The 17,512-nt window shown below is 39.5% G+C and overlaps 1 protein-coding gene across 1 annotated transcript in view; it reads right to left on the reverse strand.

The window, feature by feature from the left end:
* LOC144458615 (uncharacterized) overlaps nucleotides 1-13,099 on the reverse strand; it is a 106,868-nt gene extending 93,769 nt beyond the window's left edge. The window contains exon 1 of the mRNA XM_078161438.1: nucleotides 12,504-13,099. Within this exon, the coding sequence (XP_078017564.1) occupies nucleotides 12,504-12,703 (200 nt within the window). The 5' untranslated portion in view covers nucleotides 12,704-13,099. The remainder of the gene's footprint in view (nucleotides 1-12,503) is intronic.
* Nucleotides 13,100-17,512: the final 4,413 nt, after the last annotated feature.

Genomic DNA, 17,512 nt, shown 5'->3' on the forward strand with positions numbered 1-17,512 from the left:
TGATTTTGTTTTATACAAGGAAAGCAAACTATTAACTTGGATAACCTTACATATTTGAGAGACATTTCCCTTAGTATACAGACCATTTTGGAGTCTCTTTATCAGCAGAACATAAAACGAGTAATGTTTTTAGATGAGGCTGTGGGCCTGCAGGTATCTAAAGTAGTGAGCCTTTTTGAGATTTTTTAATGAAGCAAAACAACCATCTATGAATAAGTTGCTAAAAAAGATTAAACCGTTTTTATGCCACATTTGAAATGCTGCATCAGGCTGGGAAGGAGAAAAAATATGATTATGTGTCAAAGCATAGGAATTAAAGTGTTCTCTGAATTGATGCTAAATTTTAAGAGTGCTTTTTATTACAGAATTATTGACTTGTTTGATAGTTCTCAGGGTACAAGTTAGTCTAGCTATATTAGCTGGCCAGTAATAAAACATAAAATTAGGCCCAACTGTCCCATTAACCTAGGCATCTCCAAAAGGGTTTGTCTTGATCATGGGCTGGATCTATTCCAAATGAATGGAAAAATGTTACTGTCTCTATTAAAGGCCTTTGCACAGTGAGTCCTTTTTTTCTGATGTGATTTTTTTAATCCCTCATGTGAAGGAAAAAAAAAAAAAATTATGCAGAGAAACCCTGTACACTGAGTCCGGTGCATTGTATTGTTCTATTCGTTGCAAAAATTTAAATATACCTGACAAAATGAAAAGACACATTTCCTCCGCTGCTTCTCTCCACTGGAGTTACCGTTCTGCATGTTGCCACTCTTTCCCTGTGTCTGGCATTTGGTACTATGGCTGAAGGGGTCGAGCTGTCCTCCCTCTCTGTCTGTGTGCGGTCCACATCCTCCTCCTCCTCGTCATTATCCACCTTGATATTACTATCTGACCTGTTGAAAGTGAACTATATGAGTTATGTAAGGATACTGTGCAACCTGTTCCTCTGTCTTGTCACAGATGTGTCCTGTTTTGACAGATGTGAAAAACGCAAAAAAAACTAACCTCTTCCAAAAACTTTTATGATGGATGAATGTTTCGGACTCAGTGTGCAAATATAATTGACACAATGTGAGGTCTTATTTATTTTTAGACATGCAGCAATTTCAGATGAATAAACTGACTCAATGTGCAAAGGCCTTTACTGTAGGTAAAAAAAGGAATCATTTGCTATAAAAACAGGGCAACACTGTTATCTTGTTAAACATGCCTGCGAAGGAACCCGGTAGTGATAGCAATCTCACAAGATCCAGTTTTGTACGGTTAGGTTAAAATTATGGCCATATAAATCACAGAGGGATCGCGTAACAATAATTCCCAGAAAGGAAAATGAATGATGTTCCAGCCTAAATGAAATTTTTTTGGGGGGCATTTTTAGCCTTTAATGGATAGGACAGACAAGTGTGAAAGGGGGAGAGAGAGAGGGAGGGAGTGACATGCAGCAAAGGGCCACAGGCTGGAGTCAAGCCCGGGCCGCTGCGGCAACAGCCTTGTACATGGGGCGCCTGCTCTACCACTAAGCCACCGACGCCTCAGCCTAAATGAAAAGTTAATGTAGTTAAGATCTGATGCTATTTGGTTTGTAGAAAAAAGCAAACTTTTTAAACAGTATAATTTATGGCCCAGGAGTCTACCTAAGCATTGAAACATATCCATAAGTAGAAGCAAAGATACTGTTGGGTAAGTTGTGCAGAAAGGGAGGTCATCCGCATAAAGTGAAAGTTTATGGGCAGAGCCCTCTCACAGGCTATCATGAAGGAGATAAAGGCTTATTCAGGTTTCTGACAACAGGGTATGGGGTTTACATGCTCAAACACATAAACAGGATACTCCAAAAACCTAAACATAAATGGTATTATTCATGTCTATATAAGCAAACTCAGTCAGTCAGCCTTGTGTGTTGTGCCATCCGCTGTCCTGTTCAGGCAGCTCAGGCACGTCATCTCCTCATACCGCCCCCCCTACATTAATCAGTGGAGATTCCATAACCAGGGACATCTGCTTCATAAACACCGTCACGACATCATGCTGTTTATTGGTGCCACAGTCCCCTTGATTTTGAATAAACTTCTGGACCTACTGCCTTTACTCCAGACTGAAGGTGGCACATGGTTGAAAAAGTAATTTTTTTAAGGAATGAGTACTTTTAATGTTCCTCTCTTTAAACGGTACTTCTACTCTTTACTAAAGGATATTTTTGAGTCACTAATCTTTAAAAAACAAAAATTACTTCAATACTTTTGCCATTTATACCTTCTATACAACATGTCTGCACTAAATGTAGGGATTGAGGGTACAGGAGGAGCACCTCTACTGCAGATGCTGATGACAGAGCAAAATCCAGAATAAGAGGCAGCTTCCTGCGACAATCCAGGGTTTCCGCTTGTGTATTACAAGCTGCAGCATCAACAGCATGCAGGCATTAAAGGTACTGCCATAAAATGGTCCAAGACACCCAACAGAAAGGAGTTTTTAGCCCGTTCTAATTACCAGGGCGTCAAATAGCAACGCTTTGTCACGTCCCTCACGGTGTGATGTCAAAACCAAAGGCACCCTTCAGCGTTTGTATAAGACACACCAGGCTTTCATCTAACTCCATGGCTATACTTGATGTTGAGAGCAACTGAAAAAAGTCTGCGCAGGGTAGGAGGGAGGAAAGGTGGATGGGTCAAACAAAACCAGACTGTCATCCAGGAAACCACAGTTTTGTTGCCTCAACACAACCACAACGCTTTCACAACATTAACCACCTGTTACAATGTGTTTTAGCTGTGCACAACACAGTGACTGTAAAAGGTGCCTTGTGTGCTGCTATGGGACGCTGATAGGTGTCACAAAGTGGTGAGAGCTAGTTTTTCAGTTTGTGTTGGGGAATATTCTTCAGCTGCAGTCCCACTTATTTGAGGGGTTCCTCAAAGCTCCATTTTGGGCCCTATCCTCTTTTCACCGTATATGTACAGAATTCCCCACCAGGGGGCAGTAATAGCATGAGGAAAATGAACAGGCATAAGGCAGGACCCCTAAGCAAGGTCCGGGGTCCTTTACAACTGCGCACGCTGAAACTAGCTCGTCATTCCACTCGAGACTGCCAAGTGGTGAACAATAGCCGTTTCTCAATATGTGTTCTTGTGCGGACTTGTGTTCTTGTGGACTTGTGACACATCATCAATTACAGCCCAAGTATTGTTCCAATTTTAAGTTCACATCTAGCCAAGTTCAGTCCAAATGCCCGGATGTGTTCCTGCCATGCCCCTTTTACCAGGGATGCATCGGAGCAGACTTGTGTGAACTTAAGGCAGCCAGGTATCCCAGCATGCATTTCGCAACAATCATCGGAAATGGCGAGTGACGGAAAAGCCCACAATTGTACGTCGTAGTTACCGTTATGTTAATGTTGTTTTGTCACTGAACGTAGTGTTTTCATGCGTAGTTTAAACTTCAAAATCCTGGGTCGATGTATTAATATAGAACCCACTTGAATGTAAGATCCCGCTAGATGACAGCGGTGTCAGCGCTCATAGATAATAAACATGGGTTTATGAGCACTCAGGCTACCCCACTGAGAGCAGCCTCTCTCGGGTCAACCTGATCTCACAGAAATACGTGAAATGACCACGACCTCTTAACACCACATTCCGTGATAAAAGTAGAACATGCTAAAAGTAAATACAATAATAGGCTAAATAGTATCTAAGCAATAATAAAGTGTCTAAACAATAATAAATTGTATCTAAGTTATCTATTAGGTTACCATTCCACTCAGTAAATAGATTTTACAATTTCAATATAATTTTAATATTATTTTTGCTTATTTCATTATTGTTATTATTGGTTTACTTTTTAGTAGTATTGTATTATCTGAGGATGACTCATTTTGGTAACTATCTACAGTAAAAAAGTAAAAAACAAGCAAAGAAACAAACAAAAATCATTTTATACACTGGGCCTTCAAAGTGCTCTCTGAAACTACACCTGGCATGTCTTGTGCCCAAAAAGAAGATAAAAATCAAAACTTTGTCATAGAGCTAAACCAAATACATCATTGGAAAGGTCTCAACCTGGAGAGTAACATATGTCAGTATGAAGATTCTACATGGCTCCTGCTTTCAGCCATTGACCTTTGAACCTTGACCTCAGTGCATGTTTGAGGGCTTTTAACTCAGCAACGAAAAGGGGTACAGACATGGGACCAATTATTATAGAGAGCTCTTGACCTCAACTATCATGTGAGTGTAGTCAACAACTGGGGGTGCTGTCAGATATGGGTAAAATATGGATACAATTAATTTTCACCCATTTAGAAATTAGATATTTAAAATCTGATTACACAAGTGTGTTTACCATCCCCTTAAAAAAACACTTATATTTTTTAAAAACTACAATTCCCTAGAACTGCGCCATGCAGTTTGATACATATCAGCAACATAGTCGTAGTTCTTCTGATTTGCAAAGTAGGGTTCTAAATAGGGTTGAAAAAAGATACATCTACCCAATATATCTAATATCTAGTAAAGCCGAACTAGTTATTACACTGCACCTAGATGAACTATGTTAAGAAAAAGTAAAGATGTCAGCTAATTTTTGATATTTTAGCTAATACTCTAGAAACAGCGCTTTTGGGACGGTAGGTTTTTGCAGCTTGTAAAATAGAGTTGTAAAATAGGGTCGTAAAAAGATAGATCTACTGATTATATCAAATGTCTAGTAAAGCCGAACTAGTAATGACACCGTACCTAGATGAAATATGTTAAGAAAAAGTAAGGATGATGGTTAATTTCAGATATTTTAGCAAGTTCTCTAGAAACAGCGTTTTTGGGACTCCGGTTGTAGAGTTGTAAAATAGTGTCGTAAAAAAGTAAATCTACTGAATATATCAAATATCTAGTACAGCCGAACTATCATGTTATTGGGTGTGAGTGCTGAAAGCATTCAAACCCTATGTTCTTCTGTTACCAAAATTCTTTATTTTTTTTTCTTATTATTATTCTTCCGCTGCGTTTTTCAACATCAATTATCTTCAACATACTTCAACCGATTCAAACCATTCAAACTTCTTCTGATTCAGCTTCATTAGGACATTATCGGAAACTTTCAGATTTTTCCATAACGTTCATACTTTGCTGGGAATTCAACGTTAAAATTCCGATTCCTATTAAATCCCATTCAACGAAAACGGTTTGACCGCTACTAGTTCCACAAACTTCAACCGATTCAAACCATTCAAACATGAAAACGTTCAGCTGAATTAGGACAAGACCGTAATGACTCTTCACATTCCTAACATTCATACTTTCCCAGATATTCCCGATTTTTCCCAAATCATTGGGAATGAATTACGGAATCCTCAAAAATCAAAAAATTTCACCTTTTTTCAAACTGTAACTACCGATTCATACTTTCTGCTAGAAACTCCATTCAAAATGGAAAATAGTCATCATTTTGCTGACTTTTTACATATGATTCAATTTTTCAATCCCATTCAAACTTTCAAAAATATTCAGCATTTTCTGAAACTTTGTTATAATGGAAGTCAATGAGAAAATCCTTCAAACTCACTCATCTTCACCCACACATCACGAATTCATACATTGATGTAGAAACTCCATTCCAACTCTCAAACGTTCACGCTGCCGTCGACTTTCAGGAACTAATTCAAATTTTCAATATCTCTTTTACTTCTTCTACAAAGTCAGTTTAAAATACATGAAATTTTCAGCCCTTCTCAGACTTTATAATGGGTGTGTATTGCGTGAGCTAGAGTGGGTGATGTCATTGCTAGAGTGGAGACCAGCTGTAAACTCATCAAGAAATTTTCTCTTCAACTCGCTCATACGGCCACAGCGTTCACTGTATATACACAATCAAAAAACCAAAACGTAGGAAAATTTGTGCTGGTCACAGAAATGTTGACATGGAATCTGTCACACGTACACATTTTTGCTGAGTGTCTCCAAAGCGAAGGGAGCGCCGATTTTTTTCTCATTCACTCCCATGTAAACTGAGAGGAGAAATTTCTGGAAAACAGCTGAGGTGCAACACATTTGTAACTCGCTCGTGTGATCACATTTTTGACTCGACACATATAAAACATGACACATGCGTTCACGACAAGTTTATCTCTCTCACCATCAATTTATTTTGATGATTGGACCAACAATTTGGGAATGGGAAGAACTTGTTCGAGGAGTTAAATCTCCACTAAAAGAGGTCTCTTCTCTGTGTTCTGTCACTCTCTCTCTGCTCTTCTGCCAGGTGCACCTAGTTTATTACCATGGCAACCGCTGTGCCACACAAACTCACAGAAACATGATGTGTGTGCGTGTCTACATCTTACATGCAGACATGACAGGGGCAGAATCTCCATTTTAACCCTTTAGGTGCCAGAGTTTATTGAGGAAAATATTCATTTCAACATGTCAAAAGGCTGTCGCTTGAAAGTGGTGAGAGATAAAGGCATACCGTAAATGAGAAACCTACTCATCATGACCCAAAGTTTGTCATGGGAGTAAATTAACTCATCTAATTTGCATACTGTGGCGTCACTAGGCGGCGGCTATATTAGATTTCATAAATCTCAGTAAAGCAGCATTTTGAACATATTTACACAGTAGATTTCTTTTGTTTTGTGTTGTTTTTGTCATCTCATCCTCAAAATAAAGAAACAGGAATCTGATGGGAGTAAATTAACTCATTTAATTTGCATATTGTGACATAATTTCTGTATGCCTACAACTACAGCAGGCATTCAAATGTCAAAACGTTCAGCTCTGTGAAGATTTTCCGATGTTTGTGGCAATGTGTTTGATATTTATGTACTTTCAGCATTTTCAACCATGGTCTTGAATTCATTTCAGCATTCAGCATCTACACGCATGTTCTGCAGGAAATGCACTTTCTAGTGGCCTCCTGTTCATCTTCTGCTAACATTCTTCAAACATCATTACATTAAAAAGGCAGCTATTCAGTGTGACGTCAGCCTTTCTACAAACATTCAAATATTCAAATCATTCAAACTTTATTTTATTAAAGGCAGCTATTCACTGTGGCGTCAGCTTTTCAACAAACTTTCAAACATTCAAATCATTCAAACTTTATTGTATTCAAGGCAGCATTGCAGCGTGGCTTCAGCTTGCAGCATTCACACCCGCAATTTCTTCAGAAATTGCTTCTCTAGTTATTATTATTATTGGTGGGAAATTATAACTGCGGAATATATTTGCCGTTTTAATATCAAGAACACTTTCATGTTTTTGTGTGTATACAGGACATTATTGAATCAGGGAATCCGTGTGTCCACCATGAAAAAGGATCCTAACTGACTTTACATTGGCCTTGTTTCCGTGGTACCAGCACGTAATTTCAACCCATTACGTGCTGCCACCACGGAATGCGGTGTTAAGAGGTCGTAGTCATTTCACGTATTTCTGTGAGATCAGGTGGCTCGGGTAGTCCTTTTGAAATTCATCGCTGATATCTCTGTAGTGGTTAAATATGAAATGTAATTCGTTTGGGGTATGTCTAATGGGGAATATTCAGTCTCAGTATATAAGATATATTATTATATTATTAAATGTTGTAACATTGTTAATTTCATTGTTGTTCTTTGTATGTATTCTTTTGCTTATTTATGTGCTTTTACCATTCAATAATGATTTTAATTTAAGAATTTATTGTAATTTATTTATTGTATTTAAAGATTAATTGTGTTTATTGTAGTATTTATTCAACAGCATTTTAAATATTAATTATCTGATATGAATTGTATACCTGATGTCCGAAGTGTGGCTGAATAAAATTTTCCGCTTAACATCTGACCTGTTTGATCCCATTTATATTGGTGAGGACAGACTAAATGAGAAACTGCTGTCAGTATAATCCAGTACAGTTCTGTTGAACTGTACTGGATTATACTGACAGCAGTAACACAATCTACAACTCAACACTTCAATAAAATATTAGACTTAATACAATATTAAACTGCTTTTGTTTTTTTTCTAGGTGTACCAAGTAAACTGTCAAGTCTACATAAAAATGTAGACAGAAAGCATAATGATGAGACAAATGCAGTGATGGACAATAATTAAGTATATTTACTCAAGTAGCTACTGTACTTAAGTACAAATTTGATGTACTTGTACTTTGGGTATTTCCATTTTGTGCTACTTTATACTTAGAGGGAAATACTGTACATTCTACTCAAGCTACACGTATTTGATAGCTATAGTTACTTTTCAGATAGTAGTTGAAATTTTTTCACAAATATATATATATATATATATATATATACAGTACAGGCCAAAAGTTTGGACACACCTTCTCATTCAATGCGTTTTCTTTATTTTCATGACTATCACTATTCATGACTATGACATTGTAGATTCTCACTGAAGGCATCAAAACTATGAATGAACACATGTGGAGTTATGTACTTAACAAAAAAAGGTGAAATAACTGAAAACATGTTTTATATTCTAGTTTCTTCAAAATAGCCACCCTTTGCTCTGATTACTGCTTTGCACACTCTTGGCATTCTCTCGATGAGCTTCAAGAGGTAGTCACCTGAAATGGTTTTCCAACAGTCTTGAAGGAGTTCCCAGAGGTGTTTAGCACTTGTTGGCCCCTTTGCCTTCACTCTGCGGTCCAGCTCACCCCAAACCATCTCGATTGGGTTCAGGTCCGGTGACTGTGGAGGCCAGGTCATCTGCCGCAGCACTCCATCACTCTCCTTCTTGGTCAAATAGCCCTTACACAGCCTGGAGGTGTGTTTGGGGTCATTGTCCTGTTGAAAAATAAATGATCGTCCAACTAAACGCAAACCGGATGGGATGGCATGTCGCTGCAGGATGCTGTGGTAGCCATGCTGGTTCAGTGTGCCTTCAACAGTGTCACCAGCAAAACACCCCCACACCATCACACCTCCTCCTCCATGCTTCACAGTGGGAACCAGGCATGTGGAATCCATCCGTTCACCTTTTCTGCGTCTCACAATGACACGGCGGTTGGAACCAAAGATCTCAAATTTGGACTCATCAGACCAAAGCACAGATTTCCACTGGTCTAATGTCCATTCCTTGTGTTTCTTGGCCCAAACAAATCTCTTCTGCTTGTTGCCTCTCCTTAGCAGTGGTTTCCTAGCAGCTATTTGACCATGAAGGCCTGATTGGCGCAGTCTCCTCTTAACAGTTGTTCTAGAGATGGGTCTGCTGCTAGAACTCTGTGTGGCATTCATCTGGTCTGCTGTTAACTTGCAATTTCTGAGGCTGGTGACTCGGATGAACTTATCCTCAGAAGCAGAGGTGACTCTTGGTCTTCCTTTCCTGGGTCGGTCCTCATGTGTGCCAGTTTCGTTGTAGCGCTTGATGGTTTTTGCGACTCCACTTGGGGACACATTTGAAGTTTTTGCAATTTTCCGGACTGACTGACCTTCATTTCTTAAAGTAATGATGGCCACTTGTTTTTCTTTAGTTAGCTGATTGGTTCTTGCCATAATATGAATTTTAACAGTTGTCCAATAGGGCTGTCGGCTGTGTATTAACCTGACTTCTGCACAACACAACTGATGGTCCCAACCCCATTGATAAAGCAAGAAATTCCACTAATTAACCCTGATAAGGCACACCTTTGAAGTGGAAACCATTTCAGGTGACTACCTCTTGAAGCTCATCGAGAGAATGCCAAGAGTGTGCAAAGCAGTAATCAGAGCAAAGGGTGGCTATTTTGAAGAAACTAGAATATAAAACATGTTTTCAGTTATTTCACCTTTTTTTGTTAAGTACATAACTCCACATGTGTTCATTCATAGTTTTGATGCCTTCAGTGAGAATCTACAATGTAAATAGTCATGAAAATAAAGAAAACGAATTGAATGAGAAGGTGTGTCCAAACTTTTGGCCTGTACTGTATATATATTCCACCATTTCATCTAACGCAATATAGCATTTCTCATCAAGCCTGTCTTGCGCTAATTCATCTGCATTGTTCAAGTTGTATAATGAAAAATCCCACTTTTGAGGGTATTTCCTATTTCATTGTCGTAAGACGTGTAATGCAATTCAGCGTGTCAAAGCGTCAGCTTGTTCCTTTATCCAACTTGTACAATGAAAATTGAAAAAGGAAGTCGAGAGCCAGAAACAGCCTTCAAAGTAAAAGTTGCGCATTGTTTTGAAGCGTGTTGGCTGCAGCGGTCAATTTAAGGAGAGCAAATTGAAATAAATACAACTAACAACAAATAGCCTAAATAATTAACATCATTCATAACTGTTATACAATGATATTTCTGCCACTTTCTCACAACTGAGAGAGATGATCACCGGGGATTTTCAAAGTAAACACACTGTGTTTGAGACGCACTGCATACATACGACATAAGATGTACTTTTCACTGGGTTGTTGGACTGTGATTGCTTTGTATAAAAAGAAAATAAAAAATCGCGATTCATAAAATGTTATGTTACCTTATTTGTGTATATAGGAACTGCTGGACAAAGGTCCTTTTTGTTACATTGTCAACTACATTAAGTTCATGAAAGACTTGCATCGCATCAGGTGGTCCAGCAGGGGGCTTAACCTTCAAGAAAATTCTGTGTAGCTTCCAGTTATACACAGCTTTTGTAAAACACTTTTAAGCACATCCATTTCAATTGGAAAATACAGCTTTACAAAAGAAATGTAACAGTCAAATCACTCACACCTCATGGCTGAAAACATAAACCAGCACAAAATCACAATTACCAACATAAGCCACCATGTTCTGAACATACACATTATAAACACTAATTAAAAATCACATTAGCATTCTGGGTCCCGGTCCATGCATTAAGTATAATTCATCTGTATTGTTCACGTTGTATAATGAAAAATCCCACTTTTGGGGGTATTTCCTATTTCATTGTCATAAGACGTGTAATGCAATTCAGCGCGTCAAAGCGTCAGCTTGTTCCTTTATCCAACTTGTACAATGAAAATTGAAAAAGGAAGTCGAGAGCCAGAAACAGCCTTCAAAGTAAAAGTTGCGCGTTGTTTTGAAGCGTGTTGGCTGCAGCGGTCAATTTAAGGAGAGCGAAATGAAATAAATACAACTAACAACAAATAGCCTAAATAATTAACATCATTCATAACTGTTATACAATGATATTTCCGCCACTTTCTCGCAACTGAGAGAGATGATCACCGGGGATTTTCAAAGTAAACACAAAGTGTTTGAGATGCACTGCTGCTGCAGTCATGAAGTAAGTCAATTTTGTTGTTGTTGATCTTATCCACTAAATGTCTCCAACCCAACACTGTTTAAGTTGTTGACCTGCCAGCAGTGTAGCTAACTGCTAGTTTCAGAAGATAACCAACGCTAACAATGCTAATTTGTTTGCAGGTAAACTAGCTAGCTGTTGTAGCTAATAAACAGCCGTTGTATGCTATCTCTAACTGGGGTCATCCCTATATTCCCCGGGTTCTATGTTCCCCGGGTTCTATGTTCCCCGATCGGGGAACATAGGACCCTTTAAAAAAACAAAGGGTCCTATGTTCCCCGCTTTCCCCAAAAAGAAATATGTTCCCCACTTTGTATGGGACCGGGGAACATAGAACCCTTTTTAAGAAAAAGGGATTAGGGTTAGGGTTAGGGGTTAGGACTCTTTTTTAAAAAAAAGGGTCTATGTTTCCCGGGTCCTTTTGGGGAATAGCGGGGAACATAGAACCCTTATTATTAAAAAGGGTTCTATGTTCCCCGGTCCCATACAAAGCGGGGAACATAGGACCCTTTTGGGGTCCCATACAAAGCGGGGAACATAGGACCCGGGGAACATAGAACCCGGGGAACATAGGTACGCTCCCCCTTAACTTACTCATTTGTTATTATTGGCTGTTTTGCACCTCATTTGAACATTTGCTCATAAGTCTGTGTGAAATGTCTATATTTATGGTAGACCTTACTGGTCATATAAGTAAGGACATAGGACACAACTGAATCAAGATGGCAGACTAGAACTTCAGCTCCTCTCTCTCCAAATTGTTTGAAGCACTGCTCACTGCCAGGTTTTGGAATCTCTTCTTAACTTTCATCAGGCGAAAGCTTAAAACCTGTGCTTTCTGCTATGTCGAAACAAGGTCGGAACAATGGTAGATCTAGAGACGCTTTTAAAAAACCGGTATGTGAGGATGAAGAAGAGGAACCTGAAAGCCTCCTCATGGCCTCTCTTGAAGCTGTTCTTAGGAAACACTTCAACAATGCTGAGAAGAATGCCAACGAAAGATTTGACCGCATAGAGACTCAGCTTGATAACATGCAAGCGACTCTGAACAAACACACCGAGGAGATTGACAAACAACGCATCATCTCCGCCAAACTTCAGGAGCGCATAAAGAAAGCGGAGACTACAGCTTCAATACATGGCGACTCTCTGGACCAGATCCAGTCCAAACTGGCAGATTTGGAGGACACAAGCAGAAGGGACAACCTACGGGTGATGTTCTTAAAAGAAGGAGCAGAAAAGGGCAACGCGTTAGCCTACCTGAGTGCTAACATGCCGAAATGGTTCCCGAGACTCGCTGCTAATCCTCCGGAGCTAATGCGAGCACACCGCGTTGGTCCCCCGCGCCAATCTCCTTCAGCTCCTAGAGTTTTGATCATCAAATGTCTCCGGTATACAGACAGAGACCGCATCCTCAAAGAAGCCAGGGGAAATCCAATTGAAGTCGACGGGCACACCATCCGATTCACCGCGGACTACAGCGACCACACATCGAAGCTGAGGCGCCCCTGTTTCCCTGTCATGCACCGGGCCCGACAGCTGGGATACCAGGCGTTTTTGCTCTACCCGGCGGTCATCAAACTCATCCGTGGATCAGAACAGCATCTATTCCGTGATCCATCTGAGGCGGAGAAGTTTCTTTGTCCAGAGGAGGACAATCCCGCTGACTGACTGGGGTAAGGCTCATGTTTTGAGCTCTTGTCTACTCTACTGTACCGTACTGTCAAAGTCCTTACACGCTGGTTTGTTTACTTCCTGGAGGACGCGTCAGAGCTGATGGGACGTCACTGAGGAGGCGTCCCTGTCATTCTGACTTTCTACAGTTGTTTTATCGGCAACTTTGTCATGAAGGGCCTGCCAGTTTATTTTTTTATTTTTTTTTCCTCTCTTTTTCTTTGTTGATACTTATATATATATATATATATATATATATATATATATATATATTTTGTGCTGACGTTATCATTTATCCGCTTTGTTAAGCAGCAACCTATATCTGGCAGGATGCTATTATTCTCATCGTTCACTTACAGTGTTGATGGTTTTCTAATGAATAGCAGCTTTTTGTTATGTTTTTCTTTTTTTATTAGCTATGTTTACTTGATTTTGGCATAACCCTATTTGAGTCTTATTAACAGTTGGGGCTTGTAGCCTAATAGTTTTCTTTTGCATCAATTTTTTGTTTTTTTAATATTATGAACCCAATCTTTCTTTTTTTTTTCTCTTTATTATGCAATGTATACTCAAATAAAGGTTATCCTTTTTTTATGGAGAGGAAGGGGTTATCTGACTGTCCTTCACTGTCACTTCAATTCTGGGGGGTGGGTGGGGGTGGGCTCTGGATGGACTTTTTTTTCCATCTGTTTCCTTTTTTGAGGGTGGGCTGTGAGAGCCTGTTTGGTTTGGGACTCGTTTTCTTGGGTTTCAGAAGGGAAAGAAGGCAGGCTGGGTGGGTAGGTAAGGGTGTCTCAGGATTGTGGGATAATGGCTGGGTGGGACAGGACCCAAGGGATAGAACTTTACACTTATTATTTTGCATTCATGGTGGCTGTTTTTGGTTAATTTTTCTGATATTATTTTTCTGCTCAGACACCCATGACTAGTGTCTTTCTCTTGTCTTGGAATGGGCGGGGATTTAATATTCCTCATAAACGTACAAGCACTCTGGACTTTTTGCAGAGGATGAAAATAGATGTGGCTCTTCTTCAGGAAACTCATCTACTGGAAAGGGATGTCTCCAGACCTTATGATAAATTTTATTATGTTATTGCTTCCTCCTCAAATTTGAAAAAAAAACAGAGGAGTAGCGATTATTGCTAAACGTAGCTTTCAGTTTACCATTTTAGGCTCTGGGAAGGATTCTGAGGGTAGTCTTTATTAAAACTCTAGTAAATGATGAAAAAGTAGCCTTTGTTTCTGTTTATGCCCCTAACTCCTTTGATAGGAGCTTTTTTGATTATCTGACTAAACTTATGTTGAATTTATCTGATTTTGGTCTAATAATAGGAGGTGACTTTAATGCGGTTTGGTTACACTCATTAGATAGAACTGGTGTAGCTGAGGGGGCAAACCAGCGTCTTGCTTCCTCTGCATTAAGGAAATGGGCTTCAGACTGTGCCGTAGTAGATGTCTGGCGGACAGCTAATCCTTCTCTAAGGGAGTTCTCTTGTTTCTCATCACGTCATAGAACTTTTTCCCGTATAGATTACATTTTCATTTCTAAACATTTATTTGAAAAAGCCTCTGATTTCGCTCTTCTTCCTATGTCTCTTTCTGACCATAGGGCTGTATTTGGCAAACTGGCAATCCCTTCGGGCCCCAAACGAGTGGCCCGTTGGCGGTTTAATTCCACTTTATTGCAGAATGAATCCTTTCTAAGGGAAATGAAAGAACAACTGGACCAATTTTTAGCGATAAATAGACCCTCTGTTGATGATCCCAGGGTACTCTGGTCAGCTGTAAAAGGGTTCATAAGGGACAAATCAATTGGATTTGCCTCTAATCTAAACAAAACAAGATGGCAGCATATTGTAGATTTAGAAAATAGAATTGCAACTTTAGAGAGTTCTTTGTCTCTGAATGCTACCTCTGACCTTATTCTCGAGCAAGACCTGTTAATTAAAAACCTTAATCAGCTACTCAGGAACAAATCTGATTTTCTCATTCATAGGACTAGGCAACTTGATTACTTGTACAGTGCCCAACCAAGTCATCTACTGGCTTTGAAACTCAAAACCAATGAACAATTGGCTAACATATCGTCTGCTAAATCTTCCACAGGTAAATTGTGCTTTGCTCCAACTGAGGTAAATTATATTTTTTGCTCATTTTACTCCAGTTTATACTCCTCAAAGTTTATTTATAATGAGCATGCATGCAAAAGCTTTTTGAATCCCCTTCAACTTCCAAAGCTTCCTTATGAATCTGCCCTTGAACTTGATGCTCCAATAACCCTGAGTGAATTGCACAAAGCCCTAGTGAGCATGAGTAAGAATAAATCCCCAGGGCTTGATGGTATACCCCCAGAGTTTTATCTGGCCTTCTGGCCTCAAACTGGTCCTCTTTTACTGGAGATAATTCATTCTATAATTAATAATGGTTCTTTCTTTAAGAATACTCATATTGCTATTATTTCTTTACTTTTAAAAAAGGGCAAGGATCCTTCTGAGTGCTCAAGTTACCGTCCTATTTCAATTTTAAATGCTGATACTAAGTTATTTGCCAAAGTCTTAGCTTCCTGATTGGAACCACATCTGTCTACTCTAATTCATGCGGATCAGACTGGCTTCATTAAGAAGCGCCTTGCCTCAGATAATGTCCATCGCCTTCTCCACATCATAGAAGCTTCCAACACTGCAGATTCTTCAAATGCCATTTTGTTGCTTGATGCAGAGAAGGCATTTGATCGCCTTGAGTGGCATTTTCTGTGGCAGGTTTTGCATCATATGGGCTTTGGACATAACTTTTTATCTATGATTCAAACCTTATATAATGACCCAACTGCAATGGTGTTGACAGGGAGCACCTGTTCTAGGCAATTTCTCATATCTAGAGGATCTCGACAGGGTTGTCCCCTCTCGCCTTTGTTATTAGTTTTATCTCTTGAGCCTCTTGCCCAGGCAGTCCGGCAGTCAATCAGCCATAACCCTATTAGTATACATAATACCAAACACTTTATATCTTTGTATGCAGATGACATCCTTCTTTTCCTCCATAATGTTTCTCATAGTCTTCCTCACCTTTTAAACATCTTCAAGGACTTTGGCCAGGTTTCAGGATACAAAATCAATTGGGAAAAATCTGCACTATTACCTCTGAACTCTTCCACTGGACAGGTTCCTACCATCGCAGCCACACTAAACATACCAGTTGTCCAGACGTTTAAATATCTAGGAGTCTCAATTTTTCCTACAGTTTCAGCCACAGTGACTAACAATTATAAGAAAGTGCTTGCTGAGGTGGAAAATAGTCTTCAAAAGTGGAGCTCCTCATCTTTGTCTTTTCATTCCCGCATTTCAGTGATTAAAATGAATACTCTCTCCTGAATAAACTTTGTTAGTTCTATGCTTCCTCTGGCACCTCCCAAAGGTTATTGGAAGAAAATTCACTCACTACTCTCTAAATTTATTTGGGCTGGTAAAAGACCCAGAATTAAATTATCTGTCCTTCAAAGACCAAAAAATTTGGCGGTTTAGGACTCCCAAACTTTCAATTGTATCATTGGTCCTTTGTGTTGTGCCCTCTCTCCACCTGGTTTGACACAGCATCTTGTGTATCTTGGCGTCCTATTGAGGAAAGTATTGTTCAGCCCCACCGATTACAAGATCTTATTTACTCCAACATCTCTATTAAACAATCTAAGCTGAAATTTGGGTCTGTCATCACTGAGCTAATTTCCACCTGGAGCGCTGTTGAAAAATGTTGTAAAGTGTCTCCCAATTGGTATCTCCAGTCACCCATATTCTTTAACTCTCGTCTCTAGTTGGGAGGGCGTCCTATATATTTTTCCAGTTGGGCAAATAATGGTGTATTTACATTATCTGATATTTTTGGGGCTGAAGGTCTCCGCTCATTCTCAGACATTCAGAAACTCTTTAACTTACCTGGTTCCTCCTTTTTCTTTTATCTTCAGTTGCGTACGGCAATGCGCACTTATGGGGTGCCTTGGGATGGCACACTAGGTTTACACCCTTTTCATAAGGCTCTGACTAAGGGTTTGGTTTCTACTGTTTATGCCATTCTGATGCAGGCATCAAACAAACTACTCTCTCTTGACAGAGTTTGGAAGCAGGACTTTCCATCTGATGACAATAATCTGGACTGGCACTTGATCTGGCAAAACTTGTCTTTTTCTTCCAGAAACCCCAACCACCGAATTATTCATTACAATTTCATACACAGGTCATACTTCACTCCACGCAGTTTGTTCAAATTTAAAGCTTTGCCTTCTCCTAATTGCGCTCTGTGTTCGCAAAAGAGCTTAGGCACCTTCTTCCATATGGTTTGGGAGTGCCCAGGTGTTGTGGTTTTCTGGAAGAGTGTTTGTAGTATGCTGTCCACAATATTGTCTAAGCAGATTCCTTATTCGCCTACCATCTTATTACTTAATGGCACTTCTGGTTTGAACCTACCTGCTAAACTTAAACGCCTTTTTCTGGCTGGTCTCACTGCCGCTAAAAGGCTGATAGCATGTAGATGGAAACCCCCTCATTTGTTATCCTTATATAAATGGTTGTTAGATTTCATAGATATAGCCATTATGGAACGTT

Source organism: Epinephelus lanceolatus, chromosome 18 (assembly GCF_041903045.1).
Source record: "Epinephelus lanceolatus isolate andai-2023 chromosome 18, ASM4190304v1, whole genome shotgun sequence".
Taxonomy (NCBI): Eukaryota; Metazoa; Chordata; class Actinopteri; order Perciformes; family Serranidae; genus Epinephelus; species Epinephelus lanceolatus.